We start from the raw sequence: 12921 nt of genomic DNA, 5'->3' as shown, positions 1-12921 counted from the left end.
TTCCCCAGGCTTCATTGCCAGGGCCAGCGGAAGGCCTTTTGCTTCCTGAAGCAAAGGGCAAGATGGTCTTTTCCCCAGCCACACCCCAAATATGTGTACGGAAGTCAGCTACTGTACACTGGCATCTGAATCTTTCTGCAATTCTCAGCATACCCAACTACTGACCTTGCTGGTTGGGGCTGTTCTTTTCTGAACCTTTTCCAGCTCTGCAACATCTTTTTTGAGAGGTTTTGGGGAGCTGCCACCAGTGAGTGATAGAGCAAGATGGGCAGGATCACAGCTTCCTGCTCCTATTTTAGGGGAAAGCCTGCAGACCAGAGCAAATGCCTTTCAAGCAGAAGTTCCCAGGTTCAATCTCCAACATCTCCAGGTTGCCCTACAACTGTCTCTGCTCTGAAGCTCTGGCGAGCTGCTGCCAGTCTGTAAGGACAATACTGAGATAGGTGGACCAATGGTCCAACTCTGTATATGTTGCAACAGACCAGAATCTTTAAGTGCATTAAAGAATATACTGTTTTAAAATAGCACGGCCAGTCCAAAAACAGTTGGGTGTATCTACCACTAAAGCTCCCTGGCAGTAGTGGCTTTAGGCTGCAAAATAAGATCTGTAATTATATGTCCCAAATTTCCTCTAATCCTCTAATGGCTTTCCAGCCTGAAGGAGGGAGGCTCTTAATTAAAGCAAGTCAAACTGGATTTCCATTATTGGCCGAGATTAGCTACCTCTTTGGTTGGAAAGAATAAAATTGATGCCACTTGTGGAATGGGAGGAAAGAAGCCATGGAAGAATTGGAGGGGTTACAAGACATCCCTATGTGGCAGGGAGGGGGAGAGGCTTCACAAAGCCAGAGAATTGGAAGCTGAAGCTGATGCCTCAACAGAGGTACCCCACTGATCATTAAAATGCATTGTGCAATGTCACAAATTATGTTTCCTCACAACTAGGGAGATGAGAAATTCAATTCAGTTCTCATTTAAAGGCAAGGCCCCCATGATTCCCCACGAAAATAGGAAAGTACTGTATGCCAGGATACGACCCCAAATTTTTCACTTTACATGGAAATGATCACTAAACATGCACTATATTCCAATAGTTTTCTGTCTTCTACATCATGTGAAAGCTCAAACATAATGCAGATGTTAACAATCAGGGAAATGTCAGGGAAAGTGAATAAACTGCTTTGTGAATGCAGCCTAAATTACAGTGGATCAGAAGCAGCACTTCACTGTTAAGGGGGAAATCCACCTCGCTCCCTTGTTTGCACATCTGGATAGTCATGGTGCCTTTAACACAGAGTAGTCATCCCTTATCTTATCTACCTTTCCAATGGGTTCTCTCCTCTGTTCATGGGGATGTTTCCATTTCGTCATGCCAAGGCACGGTAAATATGAAGCAGAAATGTGAGCACACTCCTAACAATGCAGCATCCCCAACGGAAAAAGCAGAAGCACAAAAAGATGGGAAGGATAAGAGCCAGGGAGTAAAGTGACACCAAGACTCAGCTGAGGGCAGCTGAGCCACATCCAGGCACAAGCAGAGGAGACTGTTCCCTCTAACAAGGGCCTTTTCTAGCTAGAGCAAAGTGGTGTAGGAAATAAACTAAACGCGAGCCAGGAAAGTCCTCTTTTCGAACCCTGGCAAGAGAGCCCTGAAGTGACGAATCATAAAACTGTGGAGCTGGAAGGGACCCTGAGGATCATTTCGTCCAACCCCCTGCAATGCAGGGAGCAAAGCAAAAGAACCCCTGACAGAAGGCCATCCAAGATGATATCTCAGTTGCTCAGAGCCTCTTAATTATAAAAGTCGTGGGTTCAAGTCCCGGGTTGGGGAAAAGATTGCTGCATTGCAGGGGGTTGGCCTAGATGACCCTCGTGGCCCTTTCTAACTCCACAGCTCTATGATTCTAAGATGGTCATTTTCTCCTTTGCAGGATGGTGATGATTGTGGCTGGCTGTTGCAAGCAATCCCTGGTCATTCATGCAAGATTTGATCGCAGACCAAACGTTCTTTGGAGGAAGAGGATCTCATTTCGGGGTGAAGGTACACAACGTCCCAGAAGGGATTTCTGCAACACAAAGGGTGTGTGTCTGTGTAAAAGTGGCACTAAATTCCCCAGTGCATGAAAATAATAACATTGGGACAAAAGCACAGTCAGTTCCTACAAGCACAAAAAAGAATCTTGCAAAAGCTTCCAACCTTTGGTGCTTAAATAGCCATTTTGTGAAAGGGTGTGGAATTTCTGCCAAAATAGAATCTCATAATTTAACAGCAGAGCCCAGCCCTACGGAGCTGTTCCACCAGGCCTTTGGTTGGAGTTCAGTCTGACTCGCTCTCCCCTTTCATAAGAACTTGCATGAAAGTGACCTCCCAATTTTTCTCACAGGCTAATAGAAGTTCAGCCCAAACAGTTGGGCCTGGTGAGCATTTAAGGTCCCCAACCCTAATCTGCGGGTTGCCATCTGATTGGATTTTATTCTGATCCTGATCTGATTTTAGGATGTATTTTAATTGATTGCCTGATTTTATGTTAATGTGTTATACGTTTGATGTTAGCTGCTCTGAGGCCGGTTTTGGCCAGGGAGGGCGGAGTATAAATAAAAATTATTGTTATTATTATTATTATTAGTCCTGTTTCCTTTTGTGCCTTTTGGGCTGTTAAGGGTGACAGCGGGGACTCTTCAGAGAACCATAAAATCCTATTCCTGGAAGCCAAAGGATCCATACATTTGAAATGAAGAAATGATCCTAAAACACACTAGCAATAAAAGCAGATACACCAGGGAATTAAATGGCATTCCCTACTTTCCATTTACAATCCAAAACAAATCTTTCTACCCAACACACACCTGCTGTCACTTTTTATAATTATTACAGTGAACCATTAGGACGCTGGGACCAACCACACCAGTTAATGCTGGTGTGACATGTGTAGGGTTTTAAACATCCTGTATGGCTGTTTCAATCTCTCCTCTCTCCTTGAGACACTCTTTTCAGCTTACGAAAGCATCCAAAGCCTTTTGGGACGTTGTTGCCCTATATTCTGAAAGCTCTGTAACGGCATCTGAAGCATCTATTTTTAATAGCATGCACAGCTATGAGCTTTGGATAAAATATTTTTTTGCAGTGGGGCGGGGTGGGTGGAGAGACAAAATAATCTAGAAGGGCAATCTGGAAGATGGGGGGGGGATTTAAAAAGGTAGGACTACAAGAAATCACATTGTATTTCCATATGGAGCAGTCTAAATCTGAACAGAGTGTACCCATACTAGGGTATTAAATCATATGTGTTTACAATTATTTTTAAAAACACTTTTTAGGATAGAGACAGGGTTCCAAAGCAGCAAAGTGTAATTCGAACACAGAAACAAACAAACAAAAAGCAAAACTTTGCCTTGTTTATTGGGTGGAATAGAGGTTTAGTGATAAATACAACTAAATAAAATATTCAAGAAGCAGCATTTTAAAAGACCAATCATGCAGTCCTCCACAGCTATAAAAACACGATTGGCAGTAATAAAAGAAGAAGAAGAGTTTGGATTTGATATCCCGCTTTATCACTATCCGAAGGAGTCTCAAAGCGGCTAACATTGTCCTTTCCCTTCCTCCCCCGCAACAAACACTCTGTGAGGTGAGTGGGGCTGAGAGACTTCAGAGAAGTGTGACTAGCCCAAGGTCACCCAGCAGCTGCATGTGGAGGAGCAGAGATGCGAACCCGGTTCACCAGATTGCAAGACTGCCACTCTTAACCACTACACCACGCTGGCTCTCAAAGACAGCATTAGTCATTGAAACGTCCAGAAAAGCAAAATTGACTTCAGCAGACACCTAAAAGGTAGATGCCAGGCAAATGTCCTGGGGACCCACAAAGGGAGTCCCATCACTCAGAATCCCCCAACTCTGGTTTAGTTGGGAAAGGGATGAAGCTCAGTGATAGAGCCTCTACTTTGCAGTCAGAAAGTCCCAGGATCAATCCTAGGTTCAGTCACCAGCATCTCCAAATAGGGCTGGAAAGCCTGCAGAGCTCCTGCCAACCAGTGTTGACAATATAAGGGCCCACAGTCTGTGTCAAGATAAGGCAGCATATGGAGTTCATTAAGAATATCCATAGCTCAGTGGTGAAGAGAATGCTTTCCATATTGAAGTTCCCTGGTTCAAACACCATCTTCTCCAAAAGACTTTACCTGAAATCTTTGATAGATGCTGCCAGCCAGTGTTGACAGTGCTGAGCTAGTTTGGCCCATGGTCTGACTTGGTCTAAGGCAAGTTCCTGCATTTACAATAAGCTTAAAAAGTTATAGCAGCACAATAATAATAGCAGCCACTGAATCATTTTCCTTTCTTTGGGTGCTCTCCACAGTGGCCCAACAAACAGATACCTCCAGGAAGAGCATAAGCAAGGACAGAAAGCAAAAACCTGAGGGCCATATTCCCTTCTGGGCAACCTTTCAAGGGCCATATGCCAGAGGTGGGTGGGGTCAGAGGTAAAAAATGGGTGAAGCAATGAACCGGAGCTTTAAAGAGCAGGCTACTTTCTGCACCTGCCTGTCATGGACCGGTTGGACATAGAAGAGTGGTTGGGAAGACCAGAGCCGAGGAACTGATGGTGGGACAATGATGACGGGTCCGATGGAGAAGACTGGGAGGAGGTGTAAAAAGCTGAAGGGGGAGAAGGGCTTAGTGGGCAGAGAAAATCTTTGGCAGAGAGAAGTCCAGAATCAGAGGCAGAAGCTGAAGAGGAGGGAGGCAAAGAGGCAGAGATGAGTCTGGCTGGAGAAGAGCCACGGGTATCTCCCCCTCCTGCTGCAACAAGATCTCCTCCCCACTTCTGTCCCAGAACCAGAAGAGGCATGGAAAGGGTGGAGGAGAAGTTAGCTTCATGCAGACGCAGTCTTAGGTTGCTTGGGGAAACCCCTGGAGAGGAGAGGACTTAGGCAGCTGGGGAGGGGGGAGATTTCAGTCTCAGCAACTGATCCATGGGACAAAACCTACCAGGGGTGAGCTGCTGTGCTCATTAGGCCTGACACCCTGCCAAATCTGTGAAGATCATGTTTTTGCTAATTAAGAGTTAATTCCAACTTGCGCAGTGTGATTTACTGCCCACTTGGCTCCTGACAACACTCAGCACACCTATTTCTGTATTTTTCTTAAAGACAAGCAAGAAGCCTTCTCATTATGAGAGTTCAAGGACACATTCCACCCAGGCAAAAACACTCAGGGAGGGTTTGAAGTGAGAAGGATGAGGGGTGTGGCCCCAGGAGGCTTCTAAGGGCCAGAGAGTGAGACTTGGAGGACTGTACTTGTCCCCTAGGTCTGAGGTTCCCCATTCCTGATAGTGCAAAAAACACAATAAGATAAATTGTTATTATTACTATGTCTACATCTAAAATTAGGTCAGTTTTACCATAAACAGAATAATATTTATACAATAGTTCAGAATGTTCAATTTATACAATAGTTCAGACTGTTCATGGTTAGGAAACCCCAACTAAATTTACTACTGAATAGCAGAGTGCGCCAGGTCAAGCCCTCATGCCTGCCATCAGGAAGCTGAGGAGGAATAGGGTCATGATGGGAATCCTCCCAGGGCCAGAGGAGTGGTGATTCCCCCTCCCTGCACAAAAGCCTACTTCTTACAAACAGCAGCTGAAGTGGCAGACCTGTGTCTGGCAGACAGCATCACACCAGACTCGAGGCTCATACAATTGCATGGTAGAAAGCAAGGAAGCCTGTGGCGCACTGTTGTTGTTTTTCTCCTCCGTGCAGGAAAATGTTGTGTGGCGGGTGAGCATTTCACGATGCAAGCCAGCACCTGCAGCCCGAAACAGTACAGCCTCTGGACAAACCTCACTCAGCTGCTGTTTGCTAGAGTAAAAACCCAGTTCTTGTCAATAGCTGCTTGCATTACATCCTTTCGCAATTGCCCAAATTCCAGCACAGCATCCTTTTTCCCACCGAGAAGGATGCAGCCTGACAAGTCACCTGCTCTAGCAGTTTACATGTCTCACTGCCACACCTGCTCCAGGACAAGCCCCAGCATTTCCAACAGCTTGATTCACCTGCTTTTAAGGTCAATGTTGCTGCTTCAGGTTACCGTAATTGCTACAGACTCCCAGGGAGGTATGTTATGATTCCCCAAAGCCACCCATGATCAGAGTACTGCTTTGATGGCTGCAAGCAGATCTCTCTTTAGAGGGTGGGTGGGGAGCCTGTGACCCTCCAGATGTTGGGAGACCTCAACTCCCAGTAACCAACACATGAGTCTGTTCACACATTCACATGACGCACTCACATGCATGTATGAATCAGTTCACAGCTGTGGACTGCGGAGGGAGTTAGCAGCTCAGTCAACAGTGACTGGCCGAGAGTTTCAGGAAGGGGATATGTACCAGCCCTACTTGGAGATGTTGAGAATTGAACCTGGGCCCTCTCAACCAGCTAGCTGGAGCCCCAGTACACAGGTAGCTGCTTCATTCAATCCAACTCAAACCATTAGTACACCAAACAACTACACCAGGGATGAGGAATCTTTCTGGCCCAGCAGATCAGTGGGTCCACTATGGCAGCTGGGTGGGACCAGCCACCTGAAATCATTGTGACACCATAAGCAATGGTCCCTCCTACCTGTCAGAGTTAATTCATGGGGTGGGTGGTCTGCTTCCCCAGTGAGCTCACTGCAGGTAATACTGTAAATTGGAGAAGATGCACCAAGCTGCATTAAACCCCTGCCTCCCATCCATCAACTGATGTGACCCAATGATGACTGACAAATGGGTGTAAGTTTTACATTTGTACACCCCATTATTGTTATTATTATTATTATTACAGTGGTACCTCTGGTTACGTACTTAATTTGTTCCGGAGGTCCGTTTTTAACCTGAAACTGTTCTTAACCTGAAGCACCACTTTAGCTAATGGGGCCTCCCGCTGCTGCCGCACGATTTCTGTTCTCATCCTGAAGCAAAGTTCTTAACCCAAGGTACTATTTCTGGAGTCTGTAACCTGAAGTGTATGTAGCCCAGAGGTACCACTGTATTACTACTACTACTACTACTACTACTATCCTTACACACCCACCCACCACCAGCAGCAGCAGCAGCAGCAGCATCTCCCCAGCATGTCCAGGTAGAGCTGGGAGAATAACTTGTCTGAAATCCTGCTGCCAGTCAGTGTAGGCAATACTGTGCTAGATGGCCCAATGCTTCTGACTCAGTATGAGGAGTTTGTGTTCCTAGGTTCTAGTTCAAGGTCACATTCTAGCTAGAGAAGGTGCACAGAGCATGGCTATTAAAAAGGGTGGTCCAGGGAGAGTTAGAGGGCCAGTCTGAGTAGCTTGGGGGCCACATTTGGCTGCTAGGCCTAAAGTCCCTCATCCTTTTCTGTTCACAGCACTCTGCATCCATCAGAATTGAAGCTGCTCCTCCCTCCGAGGCTCCAACACCTGTAGATTTTCCTTGTATGCACAGAAAGAAGCCCCACCAGTGAATACATAGCATTGCCAACTTCTCAGTTGCCCTCACCTGCTCTGCATGCACCAGCAAGAGGAAACCACGGTTATCTCCATGGAGCGAAGGGGCCTGAGTGAGGAAGGGCACCGGTGCACCTGCTGATTTTTGCAACTCAACCCTTCTTTAAGATGCAAGACAGGTCTGGTTGGCAACCCTCATGCGTCCATCCCCCAAAATATTATTATTAGCAGATTGAATGCTGTAGCGATGCAGCCTATCTTTGGGGGGGGGGAGGGGGTCCGTGAGAAGCCCATCTGTAACTCCCCCACCCCCCGTCGCGGGGTAACTTCTGTGCCTTGACGAGGGCGGGGGGGAGAGAGGGAGATCGCCGGTAGAAATGGAAGCGGGGCGGGCGGAGGGAGGACACCCGCCCCCGACCCTCGCTGCATTGCAGCTGCTGTTGCTGCCCGGCCAGAGGCGGCGACTTACCGGCGGCGGCCAAGGTCTCGGCCCTGACTGCGGCTCGCAGGAGCCGGTAGTAGAGCTCCATCTCCGCCTCGGAGATCCGAGTCAGAGGCAGGCGCAGCTCCGGCGAAGAGCCGGACAGGGCCATGCCGGCTCGGCGGCTACTCCCGGCCGGAGGAGACGGAGGCTGCGCCCTCCATAGCCCGCCTCCGCCGAGGAGTTCTTCCCGGGGCGCTCCCGGCTCCAGCTCCCTCCTTCCCTTCCCGGCGATCGGGAGACAGGAAGAGCGCAGCGCCCCAGCTCGGCGCTCTCTTGCCTCGGCGGCCCGCGAAGTCTCTCCACGACGGCGAGGCGCAAGGACCTTCGCGCCTTAGAGAGGAGGGCGCACGGGCTAGGCGGAGCGCCTGCATGAGTTTCTGCCCGCCAGCTGCTTTGGGCACCCGTGCTTTGGGTCCGCCTCGCTCTGAGCTTCTTTTTCCCGAAGGCTTGTTTTATTTATTTAAATGCACTGCATCAACCCCCCTCCTTTTCCTCCAAGGAGCTCAATGTGGCGTGCATGGTCCGCCCTTCCTCATTTAGTATCCCCACACCAACCCTGGGAGCAGGGCTGGATTTAGGTTTGATGAGGCCCTAAGCCAGGGCTCAGCAAACTTTTTCAGCAGGGGGCTGGTCCACTGTCCCTCAGACCTTGTGGGGGGCTGGACTATATTTTTTGGGGGGATGGGGATGAACGAATTCCTATGCCCCACAAATATCCCAGAGATGCATTTTAAATAAAAGCACGCATTCTTTTCATGTACAGTGGTACCTCGGATTAAGTACTTAATTCGTTCCGGAGGTCCGTTTCCCCAGCCATTCTCTTTTTGTTGGAATGCTATCCTTTTTCCAATAGCTAGCAATCAAAACTTTTGCCGCTGTTGTCACGTACAGTGGTACCTCAGGTTACATACACTTCAGGTTACAGACTCCGCTAACCCAGAAATAGTGCTTCAGGTTAAGAACTTTGCTTCAGGATGAGAACAGAAATTGTGCTCTGGTGGCGCGGCAGCAGCAGGAGGCCCCTTTTAGCTAAAGTTGTGCTTCAGGTTAAGAACAGTTTCAGTTTAAGTACAGACCTCAGGGACGAATTAAGTACTTAACTTGAGGTACCACTGTATAAGAATATGTTAGTTTTATCCATTGGGATATCTATCAATAATTCCTAGCAGATATGCCTCTGCCTTTTTATTGTGTGATGCCCTTATCAATTTTTTAATCTCGTCGTGGATCATGTCCCAAAAGGTTTTAATCTTTGAGCAAGTTCACCACATGTGATATAACGTGCCTTTTGTCCTATTACATTTCCAGCATTTATTGTTGTTCATTTTATTCATTTTTGACAATCTGTCAGGAGTTAAGTACCATCTATGATGAATTTTTCTGTAGTTCTCCCTTAATAGGTCACACGCTGCAAAATTTATGTTTTTCTCACCCTTACATGGGTATTGGATATACCGTATTGTTCACTCTATAGGACGCACTTTATCCCCTCCAAAATTAAGGGGAAATGTGTGTGCGTCCTATGGAGCGAATGCAGGCTCCTTGGCTTCAGCGATAGCAACGCGAAGCCTCCGAAGCGCAGAGGGAGCGCTCCCAGTCCCACCAGGAGATGCTGGGGACTGAACCTGATGCCTTCTGCATGCTAAGCAGTTGTTCTACCACTGAGCTATGGCCCTAGCTCACAATATTGCTGTCAGGATAAAATGGAGAAGGTGGAGGCTGAAGTGTGTATGCTCTGTGGAGGAAAGGTGGGATAGAAGTATAAGAAGGAATAAAGTATGTAAACTAGCCTATAAGGGAATCAGCTACAGTATATTTTTAACTTACTCTCCTAATAATTTGTATATAAATTATAAAAGTGCTGTATAAATTTTGTTAAATAAAAAAAGAGGAAATGTTCAGACTTTCAAACAGTATGTTATGCCTGAGCCTTCATTGCTGAAACTCCCAACAGCATTTTCATGCTCACAAACACCTGATGAAGGAACCATTGTGACATAAGCCATTCAAGCAAAGTGAAGGGGCAACAGGCTGTCAACAGTGGCAGTAGTTGGGGGCTCCCATCTATTCAAAAGCCACAGAAAGTCATTTCCTACTGCCTGAGGAATTAATCTCTTCTTTAACATTCATAATTGCTGGATCGATTTAACAGGACTGGAGCTAACATTTGCCTGGATTTGGCACCATTGATAGGGAACTGCCTGCTGCATCCTCCGCTTTGAAGTCACCCTGGTCTTTGGGCCTCCAGCCCCTTCTTCAGCAAGTCCAACCCATCTAAGAGGCGTATGATACTGGTGTTCCACTGGGTTAGGAAGAAGCCCCTGACAGAGAAGCCGGGCTCTACCATCTCGGCCAGACCTTCTGCCTCTGCACCGGCTTGCAACACTCCTCACATTTCACCCTACTTCACGAGGAGCAAGACACAACCCGCTCCGCTCAGGAGGTCCAGCAGGTGCAAGGTGTTGCGATTGCCGAATCTCACCGACCCCAAGTTTTTAAGATCCGTCATGGGCAGCGTTGGCCCGCAGGCCTGGCAAGCCAAAGAAGACTCCAGCGGGAACAGGAAAAGGGGTGAGGGCTAGGCTAGAGGCAAGAAGGCTCCAAAGCTATTTGCGGGGTGGGATTGCTTTGGAAGATGCCTTCTCACAATCTCTACCCTTGAACCACGTAAGGACATAAGAAGTGCCTGCTGGATGAGGCCACAGTGGCCTGTCTAGTCCAGCACCCTGTTCTCACAGTGGCCAACCAGAGGCCTGTGGAAACAAGAGCTTTCTGTATTCCCTTCCTGCATCTTCCAGCAACTACTATTCAAAAACGTTACTGCCACTGTCTGTGGAGGTAGAGCATAGCCATTGTGCCTAGTGGCCATTGATAGCCTTTCCTGCATAAAACCATCCAAGTTGGTGGCCGTCACAGCTTTCTGTGGGATTGAGCTTCCAGAGGGGTAGCTGAGCATGCCTGCTGCAGGAAAAACAGGCATTAAAAGCACATTTCTCCCAAAGAATCCTGGGAATTGCAGTTTGTAAAAGGTAAAGGTAAAGGTACCCCTGCCCGTACGGGCCAGTCTTGACAGACTCTGGGGTTGTGCGCCCATCTCACTTAAGAGGCCAGGGGCCAGCGCTGTCCGGAGACACTTCCGGGTCACGTGGCCAGCGTGACATCGCTGCTCTGGCGAGCCAGAGACGCACACGGAAACGCCGTTTACCTTCCCGCCAGTAAGCGGTCCCTATTTATCTACTTGCACCCGGAGGTGCTTTCGAACTGCTAGGTTGGCAGGCGCTGGGACCGAGCAGCGGGAGCGCACCCCGCCGCAGGGATTTGAACCGCCGACCTTTCGATCGGCAAGTCCTAGGCGCTGAGGCTTTAACCCACAGCGCCACCTGCGTCCCCGCAGTTTGTAAAGGGTGCTACAAATTGTAGCTATGCGGTAGAAGGGTCATCTACAGTTCCCAGGATTCTTACAGGGGAGAAGCGATAATGTTTTAATGTATGGTGTGTAAAAAAGGTAAAGGGACCCCTGACCATTAGGTCCAGTCGTGACCGACTCTGGGGTTGCGGTGCTCATCTCACTTTATTGGCTGAGGGAGCTGGCATACAGCTTCCAGGTCATGTGGCTAGCATGACTAAGCCACTTCTGGCTAACCAGAGCAGTGCATAGAAACACTGTTTACCTTCCCTCCGGAGCAGTACCTATTTATCTACTTGCACTTGGCAGGCTTTCGAACTGCTAGGTGGGCACGAGCAGGGACCGAGCAACGGGAGCTCACCCCGTCGCAGGGATTCGAACCACCGACCTTCTGATTGGCAAGTCCTGGGCTCTGTGATTTAACCCACAGCGCCACCTGCGTCCCTTTGTATGGTGTATATACAGCTTCAAATTAGCTCCACCAGCTCTGTAATACTAGGGCAAAGATTATAATACATATTGTTCTTGTTGTTGTACTTTTATAAATATTATAAAACCCATGCCTGTAAGCCATGTAGTCTGCAATAAACTCAGTCACCCCTCCCATCATTAATTGTTTCTACTAGGTGGGGAGGGGTGTTGGATCTGCTTCCCTGCCTTGAAGAAAGGCACAGGTCAGATGTATGCCCAGACCTGGCCACGCTTCGCAAGAGAGGTGTGTTGGTTCAAGGTGGCCACGCTGCCTGCAACTTGCACTCCTTCCTGACGTGTCTTCCCAAAACCCCTTCTTCCAGAGGCTGTGTTGAAGTTTTCCATCACGTGGAACACAAACTGGCGGAACTACCTCGAGGCTCAGGCAGTGGTGGAAACCCTCCTCAAGCATGAGACGCCAGACAGCCTCTTGCAATACGAAGGGATCAAAGCAGCTGTGGAGTCTCTCCTACCATACACGGCACTTCCAGAGGCTGGGCCGGTTACTGCAGGCCTCCATGTTCCTTGATTTCATGTGACAAAACATGAAGTTGCCTGACGCCGCCAAGTGGGATGAGGAGATAGACATGTGATGAGCTTTATTTATTTATTACTAATTTTATTGAGTACAAATAAAAAAATTTACAAATATACAAAGAAAGGAAAATACATGTAACCAATAGAAAATTAGAAAACATTTTACCTCTTCTCATATTTACAATTATTTGCATCTCTACAAAACAGTATTCACAATAAAGAAAAGAAATGAAAGGTAAAATATAAAAGAAAAGAACAACAACAAGAAGAAGATAAAGAAAAGGAAGAAATAAGATCAAGAATGATAATTTAAATTGGCTAGAATATTTCCAACTTAAGGCTACATATGAGAAAGATATAAAAATCAGGGGATTTGGGAATAAAACATCAAAATTAGAAAGAGAGGTATTACAAAATAATCAAAAAACACTTTTGAAACTGTATAGTTTAATAGACCAAGAAGTAAAAGGAGAGAATATGCTAAAGTGGGAATGGGATCTAGGATATACAATTGATATGGAAGATTGGAAAAGTTTTTTGGGGGGAAACATAAATTT

At 47.4% G+C, this 12921-nt stretch overlaps 1 protein-coding gene across 5 annotated transcripts in view; it reads right to left on the bottom strand.

Annotated features, from left to right (window-relative positions):
• The window catches only part of MCF2 (MCF.2 cell line derived transforming sequence), a 70873-nt gene extending 62436 nt beyond the window's left edge, over positions 1–8437 (bottom strand). For 2 of the 5 annotated variants that reach the window (XR_014560305.1, XM_083722733.1), the window contains exon 1: positions 7936–8437. Coding sequence is in view for 3 of the 5 variants with exons in the window: in XM_083722733.1 (XP_083578859.1) it covers positions 7936–8059 (124 nt within the window). In the remaining 2 variants the exon portion in view is untranslated. The remainder of the gene's footprint in view (positions 1–7935) is intronic. The other 3 variants (XR_014560306.1, XM_083722734.1, XM_083722732.1) reach the window with 3 other exon arrangements.
• Positions 8438–12921: the final 4484 nt, after the last annotated feature.

Source organism: Podarcis gaigeae (assembly GCF_964106915.1).
Source record: "Podarcis gaigeae genome assembly, chromosome: Z".
NCBI lineage: Eukaryota > Metazoa > Chordata > Lepidosauria > Squamata > Lacertidae > Podarcis > Podarcis gaigeae.
This window is presented reverse-complemented; position numbering and strand designations above follow the sequence as displayed.